The 22,936-nt window shown below is 37.7% G+C and overlaps 1 protein-coding gene across 1 annotated transcript; it reads right to left on the reverse strand.

Annotated features, from left to right (window-relative positions):
* Nucleotides 1–1,390: 1,390 nt before the first annotated feature.
* Nucleotides 1,391–4,311, reverse strand: LOC145002152 (receptor-like protein EIX2). The gene has a single exon (XM_078961449.1). The coding sequence runs from the start codon at nucleotides 4,290–4,292 to the stop codon at nucleotides 1,584–1,586; it is 2,709 nt and encodes a 902-aa protein (XP_078817575.1). The 5' UTR covers nucleotides 4,293–4,311; the 3' UTR covers nucleotides 1,391–1,583.
* Between the last annotated feature and the right edge of the window lie 18,625 nt (nucleotides 4,312–22,936).

The following is a 22,936-nucleotide window of genomic DNA, read 5'->3' on the forward strand; positions in this document are numbered from 1 at the left end:
GATAATAAAATGACGTCTTCTAATTGACAAACGATTTTATTTTTATTTAAATTTAAGGTTATTTCATATTGGATTACACATTAAATGAATTAGTTATTTTGACTATTAAAATATAAAATATGGACTTTGAAAATCTTTAGTTATACATTTGTTTTAGTAAAAAATATTCATTGGTTCGCTTAAAATATTTAAGGTGGTTCACAATTTTATTTCTATTTAACTTTTTATAATAAAAAAATATAGATGGTTAAGTGACCCACCTTTGAGACACATAGCCTCGCCACCGGTGTAAACGAGTTGAGCTACTTGGTTATGACTCGTTAAAAGCTCGACTTGAGCTCTAGTTAAACGAGTTTGAGCCAGCTCAAACCTAATTTGCGGCTTGTTTATTAAGCGATGAAGATTTAGGCTGCATTTGCCATTTAAATATCATTCATTACTAATACATTGTAGATCCCAAAAACTTCAATTAAATTACTCAACCTAACAACTTATGAAGGCCTATCTAACTTTAATAAAATATAAGCCATAAATATATTCAAAAAATTTACCTTATTGTTCCCGACTCTAAATCTTGAACTTTATCCAAAACCATATGGCAAAAGATATATGTATCTCATCACCATCCCATCTCTCATCCTCTTCAACTTCTATTTATTTTCCATTTTTAGTGATATCGATGTCTTCACCATCCATTCTTTTTTCGGTCATTCAAATCCAACTCCGTCGAATCAACCCACAACCCACTAAAGATAAAGAGACGATAGACTATGGTGTTGGTTCGCCAGAGTTGAAGTACCACAAAAAGAATGATGGTGAAGACGTCGTACACTAAAAATGGAAAAGAAATAGAAGTTGAGGAGTATGAGAGATGAGATGGTGACCGATAAGACCAAATTAAATTTCTCAAATGTGGTTTCAGGTTTACGGTGAACAGATATAGATATGTGGGTTCTATTATTTTTTTTTAAATATATAAAAAATAGATACATTAATAAAAAAATTAATTAAAAAATAAATTAATAAGGGCACAATAGTCTTTTTAGGTAAAACACGGACCAAACACGCAATAAAAATAAACAGTAGGGGCCATCCAAAATAAATTTCTCAAATGTGGTTTGAGGTTTTTGGTGAGGAGATACAGATATGTGGGGTCTATTAACTTTTTTAAAATATATAAAAAAATAAATACGTAAATATGAAAATTAAATAAAAAAATAAATTAATAAGGGCACAATAGTCTTTTTACGTAAGACGTACAGGGACCAAAATACATATATCTATGTAAAAAAAAAATTAAACCATCAAGGGCGGATCTAAAATTTGAAAACGTTGGGGGCATTCTATGTAAAAAAAACAATTTCAGGGGGAAAAAATACATATATCTATGTAAAAAAAAAATTAAACCATTAGATGCATATAAACTTTTCATAATGTTGGTTACAAAATTAAGATACACTATTAACTACAAATCTATATAAACTTTTCATAATGTCAGAAAATGGCCACAGATGGTGTTGGTGGCAATTTAACTGATAATAGGGGACTTAATTAAAACCCTACCAAATACAAGTAATACATGATTATGTATATTTTTCCCTTTGCAATTTTAAAATGAACACCACCACCTTCACATAAACCCAATCTTTGAAGCTATCATAAAAGTGAAAAAAAGCATGTCTCCCTCGACGATTGAAAAGTAAAGCCCCAATTGCTATCCAAAATCCAGTAGCAAAACCAGTACCCCCGCCAATATAGAACCATCCCCAAAATTCATCTTCCCCATCATCTTCACTTTTTCCAATGATGGGTTCTTCATCTCCAAGACATTTTTTGGAGAGGGGAAGCCCACATAGTCCCGCATTTCCATCGTATCTTGAAGGTGCAAACGACTGGAGTTGAGTGCTAGATATGATTCTCCCTGACAAGTTATTATATGACACATCTAGGTAACCCAAAAAAGTCATTTGAGTCATGCTTGATGGTATCCCTCCTGTTAAATTGTTTCTAGATATATCCAAAGCTATGAGTTTTTTCATCTGACCAATGTTCCTAGGAATCTCTCCAACTAGAGCGTTCTTTGATAAGTTTAGTGCAATCAATTCAAAAAGATTGGTAATTTCGTATGGGATATGTCCTGTTAAGTTGTTGCTTGATAGGTCAATGCTCTTCAACAATCCCAAATTCCTAAAGAATTCACGCTCATCTCCTTGCCACTCGATCATTGCATGGTCAACGTAGTACTCATAAATGATATCTGGATGCGCACTTCTTGAATGATACCATTGAGTTGTAAAGGGATGTACGTTTGGCGGAGGTAAAAATCCTTGTTGAACCATGCTCGTGAGATTATTTAAACATGAGGGCATGGTTCCATAGAGACTGTTACTTGACAAGTCCAAAATTTGAAGATTTGGTAATTGACATAACTGTAAAGGGATGGTTCCGAAGAAGTTGTTAGATGATAGGATAAGAGCATACAACCTTGACAAGTTTTCCCCAAGCCAAACAGGCACATTACCAGAAAACTTGTTTGCCCCCAAATTCAACGAGTTTAAGCTCGTGCAATTCTTTAAAGACAAAGGCAATTCTCCGTAAAAACCGTTCTTGTATAGATACAATGCCTCAAGTTTGAACAATGATTCAATAGAGGCAGGAAGCCTTCCAGATAGATTGTTGTTTCCTAGATTAAGAACTTTGAGTTCTTTGAAATGCCACAAACAGTCTGGAAGTTGTCCGGTTAGAGAGTTATGGGAGAGGTCAAGGAATTCTAAAAAGCCATCGACAAATTGGCATAAGAAGGAGATTCCTCCAGAGAATTTGTTTCTGGAAAGATTTAATAATGCCACAGCGGAAGAGACATTTTTTATTGGACCGTTAAAGCTGTTGGAGCTCAAATCTATCACTGAATGGTTGTCAAAATTTAATGATAAATCTGGTACTTCCCCGCTGATGTTGTTGGATGAGAGATTCAGAAATCTTAATTGAGAAGGCCACATGTCCCAAAAATCCAGAGGAATGGTGTCTGAAATTCCATTATTGGAAATGTCAAGATATGTAAGCTTTTTGAGTTTTTGAATCCATTTGGGGAAGCTAGGTCCTAGCTTGCAAGAGTTCAGATCAAGAGACTCTACATAAGAAAGGTTTGACATGTGATCTATGGAAGGAACTCCTTGGAGTGGGTTTTTTGATAGTTTTATAATAATAGCGCCCGAGTTTCCAATCTTTTCAGAAATGGCACCACTAAGAGAATTTTGAGAAAGGTCAAATGTGGTAAGCTCAGGTAGTTCCCACAATTTCTCGCTTATGGTTCCATTTATGTGATTACCTGATAGGTACAAATATCTTAGGGATGAAATTTTTTGGATGTCATCAGACAATGACCCTGTAAATTCGCTATCAGAAGCATACAAGTATGTTAATCTAGGTGATGTGCATCGAGACAAGTTGTAGAGAAAATCAGGAAGATTGATAAGCATTGGGTTGTTATCCAGCTTTAAAGAGGTCAATGTACATAGGTTTCCAGGATTTTTGGGTATCCCATCTAACGTGTTGCCAGAGAGATCAAGATCACGAAGCTTATTGCTGGTTAATGGGAACAACCAATGATACATGGATGAGGTGAGATTGTTGTTTCCAAGATAAAGGGTTTCAATAGATGAAGAAGAAGAGTTGAGAAATGAAGAAGAATATGGATACATGACCTGTGACAGCTCACATCCATCTAAACTTAAAAATGATAGGTTTCGGAGACTTGAAATCACATCTACCCAATAATTTTGTTTGGCAAGGGAAATCCCATCCATTCTCAGATCCTCCAGATGAGAGAGATGAGACAACCACTGTATGTTTTCAACTCTACATCTTCCAACGTATCCAAGGGAAAGCCCTTGCAAGTTGGTGAGGTTTCCAAACTCTTGAGGAATGGTTCCATAAAAAGAGTTGTAAGAAAGTCTAAGGTACCTTAATTGGGTCAAGGAACCAATGGACCTGTGAATGGTTCCATTAAGATTATTGCTGCTAATATCAAGCTGTGTGACATGACCTTGGTCGTTACACATGACTCCTCTCCATGTACAACAGTCATCATCATCTTCAGCTGTCCATGTAGAAAGACTGCCATTGGGATCTTGAAGGTGAGATTTGAAATCAAGGAGAGCACGTCTCTCCACATCAAAGAACTTGTTAACATCTCTTCCTTCTTCTCCCACTGACACCAATTGGTTGGCAGTGGTAGCCTCAAGGAGTAGCAAGAGAAATAAGAAAATTATAAAAAGACAAGGATGCATCATGTAAATGCAAAGTGATTTTTGTTTGTGTTAATGTATCTACCAAGATGCCCCTATGAAGCTTTATATAGTGTCAATTGTAAAGATGAAATATTAAAGTGGATGGTCTCAAATTGGTGGCTTATTTACAATAATTGATTTCCATGGAATTTAATCTAAACTCTAAGACAAGAAAAATTAAAGATGAAAATTAATATAATATAATTATATAAATTTCTCCAAATCAGACGTTCGAAGACTTATGAGCCTTGCCTTCTTGGCAATTTGTAATTATTACAAGTATCTTTTCCGATCCACTATAACTTTTAGTCCTCAATTTGTCATATAAATCCAAAAGAAACAGGTGGAATCAACTATGAAATGAACTTTTCTTAGTTTGATTAACTTGTTTATTTATTTACAAAAAAAACAAGGTGGTTGAGACCAGTCGGGTGCGTCCTACAATAGTTTTTGTGAACCGCCAGTCAAACACGGACAAGCTCGATGAGGTTTCGGTCCGCCTGCTTAATATATCAAGTCCGGTTCAATGGGCTCTATCCAAATGCCTACCTTTAGTTTAAAATTTTGAGTGAAATTTCGGGGTTTTTTAATATAAAGATTGAATAAAAGACTTTGCAACCATTAAACCTACTATATTGACTATATAAAAAGCGTCTTTATATCATTTTCATATAACAAATCAAACACACGTCAAAACAAAATAACCATAAAGAAAAACACAGATATAAAAAAGTAATTATCTACTAAAATTGTTTTGTACATTTATACTTAATGCACATTACAATAGATATTTTCTAAGAATTAATCAAAAGTGTAGTAATTATATTAATAGGTATTTTAGTAGTCTTTAAGTCTATTTAATTTTATTACTATAGGAAATTGCATGGCAAGTGCAGGTGACGTGTATTTTTGTAGAAAAGTATGTAGTGTTGACTACTTGACTCAATAGTCAATTTATAATCCTCTACCTCCATATTGGATCTTAGATTCTCGAAGAAACATGAGTGTGTTTTTATTGAGGTAAAATATCTGCAGTTTGCTAATTTGCTGACCTTTGCAGTAAAAGAGGTGAACCAAACGTCTATAATTTAAATATAGAAGACTGTTTGTTTTTTTTTTAACATCTGCATGATGCTGGAATAAACTAAAATTTAATTAATTGATTTTTTTTTAAAAACTCAAAAATGTTTTTCAATAATTTATAACTTTATTATAGATAATTAACAAATATAGATCAACTTTTAAGTATTATTGTATAAAAAGTTAAAATAAAATGGTACGAATTAACGTATATATTTGATAAAAACCAACAAACTTTGGTTGCGAAGTTAAACCCAAACATTATAATTAGGGGAAATAAACTTTTATTTTTAAAAGTTTTCATTTTACTTTTTCATTTAAACGAATTAAAAAATAGGCATTATATTTTTTCTCAATGAATTATATTATATGTAACACCGTAAATTTTCAAAATAATTTTTCATTTAAAAATAATGGTTTAATTCTTAAAAACACTTTTCTTAATATCTCATTCATAATCAAATTATAAAACATAACTCTGTTTTCACTTGCATAATAAGCTAGGATCCTCAAAATATGACTCTTTCGCTGGTGTGTAGAATCAAGCCGGTGCCGTTCCGTGATCCTGAAAGAAACCTGGAACACATAACACAAAACACTGTAAGCATGAAGCTTAGTGAGTTCCCCAAAATACCACATATAACACATATTAGCCACTCGAGGCTATAACTCTGTGGGTCCGTGCACCCAAACTCTGTGAACCCTCAGGTTCTAACTCTGGGAACCTTCCGGTTCTAACTCTGTAAACATGCACAACATAAATCACATAGAAATAATGCAATACAACACATAACATACACAACATACAAATACTCTATCACATAACTCTGGTTACCTACTCAAGGTAAAGTATAGTGAGAAGACTCACCTGGCAATCCGAAAGCAATTATCTGCACATGCGAACCTCGGACTCGCCACCGCCTAACACATAAGGCAAATACCTCTAATTAATACTCGAATTCCCAACTCTAATTAACCGGCGATTACTCTTTCCTTCTCTAGTCAGGTAATGGGTAAAAGACCATTTTACCCCTCCCTGACCTCTATTACCTCTGTTGACCAAAACTCTCAAAGTCAACATAAGACAACTCAAATCAACGGTCAACACTGACCAGACTCGGCGAGTACACAAGAGTGACTCGACGAGTCCATGTGGTTTCCCTAAATCCTTTTTAAACCTCTTAGACACAACGAGTTCCCTCTCCACTCATCGAGTTACTCGGCAACGAATTGCGGGGCAACCCCGACTCGACTCGTCGAGTCTGCCTATGGACTCGGCGAGTTGCTCCCATGACAACCCTCATCTGACCTTCTGTGGTCAGATCTGCTTCACCAAACCATAGATCTAAGCCAATAACCATGAAAAGGTCGAACCTTGGGCACTCATGCAAGGTTCTACAAGCTTATTTGGGTGAAACCCTCCATTACATAACAACCGTAGCTCAAACCTTCAAATAGAATGCATAAAGCACGATGGAAGGGACTCTCTGGACCTCTTTGGGTCCAGATATATGGCTTCACACTCAATGGGACACTATACTCCACAAATCAAGCCATAAAAGAAGCTAGAAAACCCTAAAATCACCAATCTTACCCAAAACAGAAAAGGGAGAATGATTTGATACCTCTATGGTGAAGATGCAAGCTTAGAAGCTCAGAATCGACACCCCCTGACCTCCCTTTGCTGGAAATGACTACTCCATTGCACAACCACCTCAAGAATGCTCCAAAATGGCTCTTCTTCACTCTCTTAGCTCTCTGGTTCGATAGGGGTCTCTCTAAGGTGTAGGTGGTCGCCACTGAAGGCCATAAGGGCCTTTAAATAGGTCCCAAACCCGGACAATTAGGGTTTTCCTTGACAGCGCTGACTCGGCGAGTCCAAATACCCTACTTGTCGAGTCCCTTCATTAAACTGGTCCCCAAAACGCGATCCTACTTGACGAGTTGAGGCGTCAACTCGCCGAGTCTCCTCATTCCCCAAATATAAATTACTCAAATTCCCATACCTGGATATCCGGATGTTACAATTCTCCCCCACTTGAATTAGATTTCATCCCCGAAATCACTCCTGAACCACCCAAAACTTAAATCATTGACCCGAAAGGCACCACCAAAATGATTCTCATACCCCCGGATATCTTTCTCTAGAGACATCCAAAATTACATGAAACCTCTAAAACAAAGTCTAAACCAACACTTTCGCCGCTAGAAATACGCCTTCCCAATAACCGGAAACTCTAGTGACCTAAACCGCCTCCAGACCGCCTACTCGAGTGATCACCATGATAATTGCTCCTCGAATAACAACCCTGCTTTCTCACTGGTTTTCCGATTCTCATACGACCATATCCAACAACCGACTATCTCTCCACCAAAATGATTATGCCATAACTGACGAACCCCACCCCTGCGAATAAAAGGGTTCACACTCCATCGGGGCACATCTTCTAAAACTGCTATCAGAAACCATCCGAACCAAAAATTCTAACACTCTACCCTCAGACACAGAAGCATAACCATGCTTGCTCAAAAGTGTCCTCAACATCTCACTCATAAGCCTTCGCTCTAAATTCCATATCTCTTTTAACACCACACAAGGTCTGACCTTAGCCTAAAAATAAACCTCCACGGTTACCCATAATCATGATCCAAAATGTCTCACCGAATTCCTCCTCGCATCAACTATCTCAGCCTAATGGCACACCAGTTACGAAATTCTCATTAACTCATACAAGGACTGCAACCCAACCGAAGATCAACTCAACCCCGACCTCAGATGTTAGTTGCGCACATCTCCTGTGCATCTTGCGATATCTCTTGCTCCCGAGTACTGACCTATACAGATGACGATAACAGTACCTCCTATCCGAGAATTTACCTTAGAAGTCTAGAATCTCATCTCGATATCCTCCCACTTATCAAAGCCAAACTCAACTCGAGAGTTTGGGTCCGACCCAAAGTTGAAACCTCGTGTCCCAATAAAACTTTGGTCTCATGACTCACCCTATGCCCCGCGCGAATACCATTTTCCCAATTTCATCATGCTGCAACAAACACAGCTCAACTCAACTCAAAATATAATAATTCCCGAGAGAGAAGGAGACCCCCGTCTCGCCCCTCACCTAACCACCAAGCTCCAACAACTCGATACTAGGCTACTCAAGCCTAAAACTCCTATGCATCATACTCAGATCGGAGAACACTTCATCATCACACTCTCTTGCCGCCTAAAATATTACGGCTCCTCAACATCACCAAAAGCTTCTGACCAGTGAGTACTACGGCTCCCCGTAGCATCACAACATGTGACATCCCCAAAATCACGGCCAGAGAAGACCGATTTTGTTTATGCTTTATAAAAATCAGAGTACTTCATTTTATAAAAAGGTTGCGGAATTCGTTCCCAGAAAAACATGGTAAATACGTTATTAAAACATTTTCGAAGAAACGTATTTATTTCATTTTAAAACGTTTAGGATGTCATCGTTAATACCGAAACATAAGCATAAACAGAACTTACAATGATTTACTCTAGTGATCTACATCTCCTTAAATCTCTCAGTGTAATGTCACTTCACTTCATCACCTATGATATACATAAACTGAGTGGGTCAGGTTGGGAAACCTAGTGAGTACATAGGGTTTTCAACCCACAATAATATAATTGTTATGTTTAATCATCAAACAATTAACCCTATTACCATCCCCGTTATCTTCTTTACTCTTAAGAATTTAACCTAAGAGTCATCTATCCTGCACTCGTTTATTCTGAAGTCCCTTACTTCCAGAGTTATAGGACTGGCACTAAATCCATAGCTGCCGATGTTCGTTCATAAAGCACTAATTCCATAGCTGCTATAGTCTATTCATCGGGTACTAAATCCATAGCTACCAGTCTTTATCTAATAGGTACTAAGTCTACAACTACCAATGTACAACAGGTACTACGTCCATAGCTACCAATTCCTACAGGTACTAAATCCTTAGCTACCAGCGTCTAACTAATAAGCACTAAGTCCATAGCTACCAATTCCCAACAGGTACTAAATCCATAGCTACCAACGGCTAACAGGTACTATGTCCATAGCTACCGATGTTTGTCCCATAGGCACTAAGTCTATAGCTGCCAATGTATACTCACGTCATCCTCTATCTGTCATCATTCATCTACCCATCATCATACCCAACATATTCATATATAAAATACGTTATACAGTTTAAATCCTTTAAAACATGTATAAGACGTTCATCCAGCATAGACAGCAAGTATTCAGATAATATGCACACATAGCACGTAGTTTATATAAAATACTTCATATCTATGTGTAAGATGAAAGGGACTATGCACTCACCTGAGTAGGTGGTGACTCAGCACTCGGACAACGCTTCGATACTCTCAAAACGATGTTCCTTCGATAAAACCTAGTATCGATACCACTACGGTTTAGTCTAATGATAACCGCGACAAATTAATTATCTGACTATTATTATTATTATATAAGTGTTAATAACACTCAATATAACTCATAATAATAGCCCAAATAATTATTTTAAGGACCTAATAACATTCCTATAATTATTTGAAAGCTATATTCAGAAATTGCGTAAGCGTAGCACACTTACAGTGAATTTTATCGAAAACCGGAACTTAATTGGAGTAGCGTTTCGAAACCGAAAAACTCCTTTTTCTCGGGACTCCGGGAGCCTCGGGGCTTCCCTAGGGTGCTAGGGGTTTTACCTAGGGCTTAGGAGTGGTTTGGGACCTTAGAGAGAGAAGTGAAAAATGTGCAAGAAAGTCGGCAGCCTTCGCTGGCTTTTATAGGCCGAAGTTCGGACCTTACGCGGGGCGTACCGAGGGTACGCTGGGCGTACTCCTCGGATAAGATCAACAGGTGGCACTCCTCGGATGGGTCATCGTGGCATGCTCCGGAACCATTCAATCCGAAGTCCGCTGGGCGTAGCTTTCTTCCGATGCGGGGCGTACTCGGACGCGGGGGGTTCCCTTCGTACGCGAGGCGTAACGAGGCCAGGTGTCCGAATCCGAAGACCAGACCGTGACCAGCAAGCTATGGCCCTGATCGAGCCACGTCATCACCCTCGCTCTAGTTTCGCAATTTCGAGTTACAACTTCAAAAATTCGTATCTTCTTCATACGAGCTCCGTTTTTAACGTTCTTTATATCCACGCGAAGGTGGGAACGTACTCTACAACTTTCGTTTAGACTCCGGCAGCTAATTTTGGCTCGATTTTAAATTTTATATTATAACAGGCCGGGATAGGATTGGTCCGTTAAATCCTCATAACTTCTTCATCTGATGTCCGTTTTTGCCCATATTTGTCTCGTTACGCTACTCTTAACGAGATCTTCGATTCTCGTTCAGGTCATGTCGGCTAAAAACCGCTCGATCTAATATTAAAAAACCGGAACTTAATTGGAGCAGCGTTTCAAAACCGAAAAACTCCTTTTTCTCGGGACTCCGGGAGCCTCGGGGCTTCCCTAGGGTGCTAGGGGTTTTACCTAGGGCTTAGGAGTGGTTTGGGACCTTAGAGAGAGAAAGTAATTAGAGAGAGAAGTGAAAAATGTGCAAGAAAGTCGGCAGCCTTCGCTGGCTTTTATAGGCCGAAGTTCGGACCTTACGCGGGGCGTACCGAGGGTACGCTGGGCGTACTCCTCGGATAAGATCAACAGGTGGCACTCCTCGGATGGGTCATCGTGGCATGCTCCGGAACCATTCAATCCAAAGTCCGCTGGGCGTAGCTTTCTTCCGATGCGGGGCGTACTCGGACGTGGGGCATTCCCTTCGTACGCGAGGCGTAACGAGGCCATGTGTCCGAATCCGAAGACCAGACCGTGACCAGCAAGCTACGGCCCTGATCGAGCCACGTCATCACCCTCGCTCCAGTTTCGCAATTTCGAGTTACAACTTCAAAAACTCATATCTTCTTCATACGAGCTCCGTTTTTAACGTTCTTTATATCCACGCGAAGGTGGGAACGTACTCTACAACTTTCGTTTAGACCCCGTCAGCTAATTTTGGCTCGATTTTAAATTTTATATTATTAACAGGCCGAGATAGGATTGGTCCGTTAAATCCTCATAACTTCTTCATCCGATGTCCGTTTTGCCCATATTTTTCTCGTTACGCTACTCTTAACGAGATCTTCGATTCTCGTTCAGGTCATGTCGGCTAAAACCGCTCGATCTAATATTCGAATTTCGGGCTGTACACTGCTAGTTCGAAACTTCGAAAAATCATAACTTCTTCATACGAAGTCAGATTTGGGCGTTCTTTTTATCGATGTTATTAGTTTAAGATATTCTAGGACTTTCGTTTAGATCGCTAAGTCTAAATCTCACTCTATCGTAAATTCACTATTTACACTTTTCCGGTATTGTGTCGGTTCTGACGCAAAACTTCGACGGGTCATAACTTCTTCGTTATAACTCGGATTTCGGAGTTCTTTATATGTACAGAAATCTTGAAACATACTCTACAACTTGGTTAAGATTATTTATTCTAAATAATCTTTTGTCGAAAAGTCGTTTTCAACCCCTATTGCCTCTAATTTGACTAGCCCGGATCTACGGGTGTTACACAACACCCTCTAACCAGTGAAACTACAGCTCCCCGTAGCATCACAACACCCTCTAACCAGTGAATACCACAACTCCCTGTAGCATCACAACATCCTCGGACTAGTGAATACTACAGCTCCCCGTAGCATCACAACACTCTCTCCCGTTAACCCATAATCTAATTCTCATACCACACCACACTATGTCCACTAGCTCATGCTCCGTGGACTATCATAGATATCTACACACACTTGCCCCCAATTATGCATCATAAATTATGATGACAATCATCATAACAAAATACCTCTTACTTCAGAAAGTCCACATTCTTAAATAATCCTTTCTGATGACAACTCCCAAGGCTCCCACTAGAACCAAAGATACTTGATACACCACAAGTCGTCTCAACTCAAGATTCTTGAATAACTCCGAAATCAAGATATCATACCCGGATATCTCGGAACACCCCATCAGAACATTACAAGATCTTCATTTTTCCCAATACGCAACTTCAATGTATCGAAATACTCAATTGGAACACAAGAAAACGCGAACGCTACGGAATATGCTGATAATTCTCCGAAACCCTTTTTCCTGCCGCTCAAAATCCAAGCAAGAATACGCATACCGAACCTAGAGTTGGCTGCTCAATCATTCTCTACCTACTTGCAACGACCCTGACCACTACCAGGTTCCTGACCAATGACCACCTGCCGTGGAGACATTCATCCTTCTCAAACAAGTACTTCCTACATTAGCTCACTCTGACCCTTTCCTCGATCACCAATAACTCTGGTCTCATGAATTCTTACCGCAGATCTTTATACCCCCTTTATAACCGCTCTTGTCAAATCTCTGTTTTCTTCCATACGGTACCCGGTTCTCCCCCACTCAGGGTTCAAACCATCACCAATTGGCACACAACCATCCCACAACTATTTTTACTAGCAAAATCGCACCTGCCCCTGGAAAGTGCTACGCAACGCCCGATAATCCCCTTTAAGGAAATCAATCGATCTCATATATTCTGAACCTCCGATGAAATCCTCAAGAACTTCTCGTCACGACTGCCTCTAGTTGTTCCAAGTCTCGTACCAATCCAATACCAAACAACTCAACTGACCAATAACATCACTGACTCATAAACTGAACTACGAAATCATCATACTTCCCCCACCTTGTGTCATCAACCCACGTTCCAACACATGGATCATCCCAAGAACAAGGACCCACTCCTGTATTCAATACCCAACATAGATAGAAAAACCACTGCACTGATAAAATCGACTGGACTCCCTACTGATACCACTACAATGCGCCCTACTATACTCAAATAGGTGTAACGTGGTCCTCGACTATCTCAGTCCCAACTGACTATCTGCCCATGATAAATCAGTACCTGTCGGCACACATGCTACCTGATACTCTGGTGGAAAATCATCATCAATGACAACCTGCAGGGTTCACCCCCAAACCCAAAACTTAAACATCATGTCTCTCATGTTTCGCACACGAACATAAATAGCACCGCCCAGGTCATAGAAGGTGACATATCCTCTATCGACTGATTGCTCAACTCAGACCGAAATTCTCCCCTCCCTCTGACTCCTTACCAAAATACTCTGAAAGGCTCTCGACCTCCCTCTCAAGGGACACCTCTTCGAAATCAACCATGGCCCACATACATAAAACTCATAGCGTCCAAATCTCTACCTCATAAATCATGACCGGATAACCGAAGAACCACAAGCATCATTCACTACGAACCATGGTACTCATCCCATGACATCTCTTCTCAATATGCTCCGGTGTATGGTACCCGAACCATAGCATCACTCATCCATCTGCTCCGATGTATGGTACTCGAACCATAACACCACTCCTCAATCCGCTCCGATGTATGGTACTCGAACCATAACATAACTCCTCAATCTGCTCCATTGTATGGTACTCGAACCATAACATCACTCCTTAATCCGCTCCAATGTATGGTACTCGAACCATAACATCACTCCTCAATCCGCTCTGATGTATGGTACTCGAACCATAACATCACTCCTTAATCCGCTCCGATGTATGGTACTCGAACCATAACATCACTCCTCAATCCGCTCTGATGTATGGTACTCGAACCATAACATCACTCCTTAATCCGCTCCGATGTATGGTACTCGAACCATAACATCACTCCTCAATCCGTTCCTTAGGACCTTCAGAATACTCCCTGTATCAAGTATGGGTCCTCTTCTTTCAGTAGTACGAGCCCATACTACCTGCCACATCTACCCATACTTTCAGCACAGACTATTCCGGAGTTCCTGACTAGCTACTCGACCTTCTTGTTCACTAATCCCGTTGCGTGTGCTCGCTCCCTAGCAAAATTCTCTACTCTGCCAGCGCACTCATCTGGCTAAGGTTACTCCCTAGGATCTTCCTAGATTCCCACACTGATGGGTTTTGGTCATAAGACATCCTATGTGCTCATACAAACCCTAATGCTTGGATCTAGGTTTCTCTATTGTACATGCTTTGAATCCAAGACTATAAACCGTAATTCTAGTATATGAAATCAATATTAACATATGAATGGGTTTAAGAACATACCTTGATTGTTATATAGAAATAACAATCCTAATTCCACCTTGAATTGACTTTGGAATGCTTAGAGTTACAAGTGTCACTCCTCTAATGGCTTACAAACACCAAGAGCAAATGGAGAAGGTATAAAGAGAGAGGAGAGAGGTTAGAATTCTTCCTTACGACTTCTTGGGAACAAGTACACGAATTCTAAGGCCTTAGGGTCTTTATATAGGTGTAGAGATAGGGTTTCAGTCATTATCCTTATCTAGTTGCTTCTCCACAAAGCAACCATAAGATAAGCCTTGAAAACCCTTATCCTTTATCCTTTGGATGATTTCAAGGATCCTTATCTCCTTGAATTCGTTCAACCCATATTTAGGATTACCATTACCATATTTTGTAACTATCACATAATTACAATTCAACCCCTCTAGTTTAATTAATTACACTTGATCACAAAATTAATTCCTAATTAATTATTGACCAATATTAATTAAGCAAATATGATTTCTCCTTTAATATATTATTCTTATAACATATTAATAAATCATAATAACCTCTCTCTCTTTATTTATTTCTCCAATCAAGTTGCTTTGGTGAAGGCAACCCAAAAGGACCATGCACCATCGGGTCAAGTACATACCAAAATAGTTATGGACTTTGACACTAATCCAACAGTCTCCCACTTGGATAAGTCTAATAACTATTCTACGTATGACTTCAGATCCTGATCTGCAATCGTAGCTTTCCAAAGCCGATGTCAACTCTGATCCTATCAGATACGCATGTCCTTAGATAAGGGATCATATATTCCTCCATTCTAGATATCGTATGAGATATGATTTCAAATCATTCTCTTTGTACTACTTCTCGATTTCCGATTTATGAAGACAGACTAATTGAACAAATCAAATTAGCCCTAGCCCAGCCGAGCATTTACGTTTGTCATCACTAAACCATCGAGGGGCCCAAAGATATCGCTTTTATCCTTCTTTGGATAAAAGGAATGGATAAACTTTGATACAATGCTTGTTTGCACTTATTCACCGAATTACACACAACAATATGTTTTATAACACCAAGTTACTAGTGCGTTTACATATTATCAATGTGCAACCGATTCGCAAGATACAACTCACACATCTCAGTTTCAAGAATATAAGATGTTATTGTCTCACCAATCACTCGTGATACAATTCATGGAGTGATCCAAGTGAGCGTGGGTTTAATTCAATGCTCAAATTCATATTCATAAGCACTCATGAATGTTGCAGCAAACATTTGCTTATGTCTAATACTCTTTTAGACAATCCACACACCAATTCATGACAGTCTTCATTCATATCTACTTCCAACATATGAACGACTGTGGCCCATTTGAATAATTCGATTATTCTTAATAAACTCAATTATTCTGGAAGTCAAAACATGCAAAGTGAAACACAAGAATAATACTATTCCCATATGGCCTCAACCGTTTGAGCATAAATAAAACACGTTTTATTTATCACCATATCGATTACTCATTATTTGTCGTTTCGGGTAATCAACTTCTTACTTGAATTATTACACTTGTCCCATGCTCCTAGCATGCACACAAATGTTTACCTATGGTTCTTACTTTTGTGAAATAGACAAATTGAACACATTTCCAATCATTCTCATTTTACAACTCCAAATCCATTTTCTTAAGTGTAAGAATATCAAATTCTTGTTACTTATAGAATATACTAGATTCTAACACTTTATGCAACGATCCTTTTGTAATGTCACTGCACCAAAGTCTCAAAGACTATTGCCAATGATATTACAAAGTCCTCTAACGTAGATTGTTACAAGAGAATTCCTTAGATATGATGTCTCTCACTCAAAGTACATTCCTTTGAACATCCTTTTGCATAAAAGTTTCTAATCTAGACATAGATTTTCAATATTTACTTCCTAATATGAACACGCTTCCATATTTTCCTCATGACAACTCATTCTTAATAGAATCTTTTCTATTTGTAATGATGTCGATATGGTCCATCCAATATGGAAACATTTCCATATTTTCCAATACTATACTTCCAACTACTCACAAGCGACCAATCCTCGTCGAACTTTGGATTGTCCTTTGATAGTTGTTTAATTATTTTAGTCAAAACCAATTCTAGTCCCTTTTTCCCTCTAAATGCGCTAGACATTTGGAATATTTTAGAATGGTCAAACATTAAAGCATTTGCAATCGATCCTATACCCGAAGCGTATGGGACACGACGCATAATGTTTTATTTGCTATGTTCTCAAAATTCGAATTGTGAAGAGGAATGCCGTAATCATAATCGAAATTTTAAGAACACACTATGTACCTTTGACTAAATTTATCAACATTTCTCAACCTAATCCTTTAGATTTGAAATGAAGCATAATATTCTCTCCCTTAATTATAGCAAAACAACTTTACAACCCTTACGACTTTGCAAGGTATAACTCTTGTTTTTCTATAATTAATATTTCCAACTTGCAATACTTTCTATAATAATCATACAATCATAACTTTTATGATCCCACTAGCTTTGACATGTATTCATAAACATCTTAACTTTCAGAAAGACAATACCTATTGAATTTCTTAAGTCCATGTTTCTAATACTTAGTGCTTTGATAATCTTTTATCAAGGCTTCTTGAACTTATACACCTTTGCCTTAGATAGTTCATATGCGTGTCTTAACAATTAAGACTAATTGCGAAACTTCACAATTCAAATTATGGAAAGGGATACCGTAACCATGATCGAATTCGAGAATGCAATTTTACAATCACTATTATCTTAAAATCTTTCTTAGTGAAAGCATTTCCTCACAATCATTTTCATGAAGGAGGAAATCTTATGAAACTTAGATTTAAATGGTGTATTTGTTCCTATCCATGTGAATTTGTTAAAACCAAAGTTTACGATAAATTCAAACTCATATGGACCGAGCCTTTTTTTTAATCTTGATTTCTTGCCTTATGGTAGCACAGCTGTCCACCACGTCTTCCAAGTAGTTAAGCATCTCACCCTTTTCCTATCAATGTACCTTTCATTGATCAAGGTGCTTTGCCTTTTATGCGTTCAAAATGAGTACTCATAGGACTCACATGCATAATTAACTCAATTGGAACAACACAGAATCAAAATATCGTCAACACGATAGGTTGTAAAACTCAACTCGTGTGCTAGTGATGATCGATAAGGTTTATTTGATTTGTTCTTGAAACTTTTCAAGACCATTAAAACTCCCACTGACTCCTTGACATATAAGATTCTCTTGTCAATAAACATTTGTTGACAACCAAATATTCAAGAGTTAGTGTAGCTTTTATCAAAACACTTCATAAATTGGTCCAAGTTGGTCTTTGTCTTATTCAAGACATCACAACTTTCCACATTTTATGAATGTTATAAACCTTTAATACTTTTCACTCATTGCCACAATCTTAACTTTAAGACTTGTTATTGGAACGAAGTATGATAGACTTCTTGATTTAACCATTTCTTCAATCCTTGATTCCTCTTCTTAAACATACAATTGTACTAAGACTTACTTAGAGGATCAATTGAGACATGGTTCTTAATCATTAAGACCCATTATAAAGCATAAAAGCTACTCTCCCTTCTTCTTAGAATGGAGAAACTTTTATCTTTCTGCTTACTTGATTCTTCTTGTTCGTTCTACTATTGATCTAAACCCTTTAATCAATTTAGAATTACACTTAATCTTGTAAGTGTAATCATATTTACTAAGCCATTAGTAAATCATGACAAATATCATTGTTACTCTTATGGTGAACACACAACTTTGTGTACTCGATCTCCTAGTCCTTCACTTGACACTTTGTCAACGAATTTGTCTAATTTCCAAATATGAAATTTCTCATTCACCATGCAACCAAGTTGCGTGATTCCAAATTTCAGTCCAATTGAAACTTTGGGCGATGAGAAACTCTCCCTATTTGGTAAATTCTCAACATTTCCATAAATAACATAACTAAGAGTCATATCCATTCGTTGTAGAAATATGCAAACATCAATTTTCATAACGATTTCATTGCAAGGAAGTAAACAAATAAATAAATAAGTCAAACAAAATTTATCTTATTTATAAAAGCAGCGGAAAAACATTTGTCCTTACAATGCAAAATCTATTGAAAAGTACGTAAAAGGAAAATTTCTAACAACTCTATCATAACTATCTAAGCTCAAAATCCAATCTTCAAGTCCATGCGATCGAGATCCATCTCTTGTGATTAGATTCGTCTTGCTCTCTTATCAAGCTTCCTTTCTTTTCACCGATCCTGCAAAACATTCAAATGCAATCTTATCAGATCATGTATTTAAATCAATGAATAGGAACTTAACAAAGTTAGATAGTGGATTTTACCTGAAGCGCAGTCATACTCTTTGACTCTCCCATCTTTGGAATTTTCAGGCTCTTGGGGAAGACTTCTATCCAACGTCCTTTCTCTTGGCAGCAAACGCAGGTCGGTTCTCCTAGAACATCCTCGGAAGCATGGTCGGTTGATTCTCCCAACAAATACGCTCCATTGCTTCGCCAAATCATTTATGATTCAGCAGCAATGAGCATGTAGGTTAGGTCAATGAGGTTGTCGTCATGATCGATCATATAATACTTTCTTTTTTGAACTCATTATATGATTCAGGAAGTGACTGCAAAACCCAATTTACAGCCAACTCATTCGGGAATGACACACCCAACATAATCATCCTATTGATGTGTGATTTCATTCCTAGAATGTGGGCACACACGGATTTACCATCTTCATGTTTCATTTCCAATAGGGCTTTAGTGATATTGAACCTTTCAATTCTTTGATCTTGTGGGTTCGGGAGAACAATTGGAGGAGGAGGAGGAAGTGAAGCATGATTTCTTGTTCCTCGATCGAATCGTGGAATATCATCTTCATGTGGAATGCTTGTTCCACGGGATTTGGGAAGACCATGATTGTCGAACTTTGACATCTACAAAATGGGAGAAAACAAATTCAAGTTAGTTGATCGATTGAGTCCTTAGTAAATCATCCAAATGAGATACTAAGTCTAGGACCCAACACAATACACTACAACCTAGAAAAGGGATGCCGTAATCTAGTTGCAGAATATTTGAAGGTAAGTGAATGACGATTCACTAATTTCCACCATGAAAAACGAAAAAGAAATTTGAGTTTTAAATCTATGAAAACTCCTAGATCCTTTGAGATTCATTGAAATTTCAATGGCATGTTTAAATCTCGATATGCCCCTCTTGTTTGTGACTGGGATGCCGAGGATCACAAAGCGGGTGTGAATAACCATGCAAACTTACATGGTGCCCTCACATGTTACAATCACCCATTCGATGTGCCGGTAAACCACACACGCTCCACCGAACTATGACAAACATTGAGTCACCCTTTGCAACCTTTGCTTAGAACCATTTAGTGTGCCGGTAAACCACACACGCTTCACTAACGTCTTCGCAAGGGCACAAAGTGTAATTTCATGGAATTGCATCAATTCACTTTTGCCTAAGTAACTAAGATTGGGAGTTAGAAAAACATTTAGTTACTTTGTATTTCATTATACTTATAATGGAAGGTTTCGTCCTATCCTACCCGTTCGGCTAACGACCCTCCACTGGTCAAGAGTGCAGTGGGTAAGAGTGGATACCCATTCAATCGCCATTTTATAGGCAATTTCCTTAAACACCCCTTATAAACCAGCTTCGTGAATGAGGCCTACTAACGGTAAGACTGACTTTTACTCATACATATATATAATGTTAGACTTTTAATGTTATATATATATATAGTATAGGGTGCATTTCATACTCTTAAAATACTATGTGGTTAACTTTAAAAATTACACTTTTAATTCAATTAAATGGTTAACCTAAACTTTTATGGATTTATTAAATCTCTTTTAATTATACTCCTTAATTAATTAATAAAACCATAAGGGTGTATTTGAACTTTTCAAAACTAGGGTTTTAGAATTTAACATTCCTAATCAACTTTTAATCAACTTTTAAATTCCAAAACTTGAGGGCAAGTTTTGAAACATTTCAAAACAATTTAGTTTTAATCTATCTTAAAATTTCGAATTTATGACATTTAAATTTAAAATTTTAAATATTAAAACTCTTGATTTAATAATTATCTTAAATTAGACTATTAATTTAATTATTAAATCATAAGGGATTATCTAAATAATGAGGATAATTACCATTCATACATTTAAGTTATCCTAATCCCTTAAATATCTATATAGATTTCGAAAATATGGATGGATAATGCAAGATCTTGAATTACCATATATAACAATTAGAGGATAATTACAAGATATGGGATAATCCAAATCCCTAAAAATTAGGATCTTATCTTGGGGAGGAGGCAAATTTCGAAAAACAAGGGATTATAACAAACCCTAGATTTCGAAATTTAAGGGTTTAAGGAAAGGATTTGAAGATCTTATTCAAACTCTTGCAAATTAGGGTTTGCAAACCCTAATCTCAAAAAACCCTAGCCTCTTAGGGTTTATTGGCAATAAACCCTAATATATCAAGTTCTTACAATTGAAACCAAACCAATGGCTCTGATACCACTGATGGGTTTTGGTCATAAGACATCCTATGTGCTCATACAAACCCTAATGCTTGGATCTAGGTTTCTCTATTGTACATGCTTTGAATCCAAGACTATAAACCCTAATTCTAGTATATGAAATCGATATTAACATATGAATGGGTTTAAGAACATACCTTGATTGTTATATAGCAATAACAATCCTAATTCCACCTTGAATTGACTTTGGAATGCTTAGAGTCACAAGTGTCACTCCTCTAATGGCTTACAAACACCAAGAGCAAATGGAGAAGGTATAAAGAGAGAGGAGAGAGGTTAGAATTCGTCCTTAGGACTTCTTGGGAACAAGTACACGAATTCTAAGGCCTTAGGGTCTTTATATAGGTGTAGAGATAGGGTTTCAGTCATTATCCTTATCTAGTTGCTTATCCACAAAGCAACCATAAGATAAGCCTTGAAAACCCTTATCCTTTATCCTTTGGACGATTTCAAGGATCCTTATCTCCTTGAATTCATTCAACCCATATTTAGGATAACCATTACCATATTTTGTAACTATCACATAATTACAATTCAGCCCCTCTAGTTTAATTAATTACACTTGATCACAAAATTAATTCCTAATTAATTATTGACCAATATTAATTAAGCAAATATGATTTCTCCTTTAATATATTATTCTTATAACATATTAATAAATCATAATAACCTCTCTCTCTTTATTTATTTCTCCAATCAAGTTGCTTTGGTGAAGGCAACCTAAAAGGACCATGCACCATCGGGTCAAGTACATACCAAAATAGTTATGGACTTAGACACTAATCCAACACACACTTCTCTGCCATCAGCTGCTGAAGAACTCCTAATGATGCCAACCATCTACCTCCTGAATATCGTCATATTCACTTAGTAGCTGACTCCCATCCTTGAGAGCTCCACAAAGCACGAAGCAAACAACATTCGGGCATTGAAGCGTCCCCTTCAGCACGAAAAACCTCCTTAGGTTATATCCACTCACTTTCCTCATACGTGATGGATATCACTGAACTCTAACAACTCCGCCCCACGTGGACACCTGGCTACCCTCTCGGCAAGCTCTTCGTATGCTCATATAGATACCTCTTCCATATTACTCCCCTACTCGAATCCCCTAAAAAAAAATTCCTGCTGGACACTCTCGCTCAGCACATACTCGAAAGCACATCACATATAACAGCAACCCTAGGCTAAGGCATCACAAATCAAGCCACTCTAGTCCTAAAATATGAATTGCCTATCTTGTCTCTAGCATGCATAATATCTCATAAAATGTATCACAAATATCTCATAACACAAAATAAGGGTGTTTTGGGAAATCATCGAAGGTGCATCCGAATCCCTCAAACCAAGGCTCTGATACCAATTTGTAACACCGTAAATTTCCAAAACAAATTTTCATTTAAAAATAATGGTTTAATTCTTAAAAACACTTTTCTTAATATCTCATTCATAATCAAATTACAAAAAATAACTCTGTTTTCACTTGCATAATAAGCTAGGATCCTCAAAATATGACTCTTTCGCTGGTGTGTAGAATCAAGCCGGTGCCGTTCCGTGATCCTGAAAGAAACCTGGAACACATAACACAAAACACTGTAAGCATGAAGCTTAGTGAGTTCCCCAAAATACCACATATAACACATATTAGCCACTCGAGGCTATAACTCTGTGGGTCCGTGCACCCAAACTCTGTGAACCCTCAGGTTCTAACTCTGGGAACCTTCCGGTTCTAACTCTGTAAACATGCACAACATAAATCACATA

The sequence above is a fragment of the Lactuca saligna genome, chromosome 6 (assembly GCF_052625555.1).
Source record: "Lactuca saligna cultivar CGN05327 chromosome 6, ASM5262555v1, whole genome shotgun sequence".
NCBI classification, from domain to species: domain Eukaryota; kingdom Viridiplantae; phylum Streptophyta; class Magnoliopsida; order Asterales; family Asteraceae; genus Lactuca; species Lactuca saligna.

What these genes read in the sequence shown, in the direction of transcription:
- LOC145002152 (XM_078961449.1), bottom strand. Translation starts at nt 4,292, where the DNA reads ATGATGCATCCTTGTCTTTTTATAATTTTCTTATTTCTCTTGCTACTC.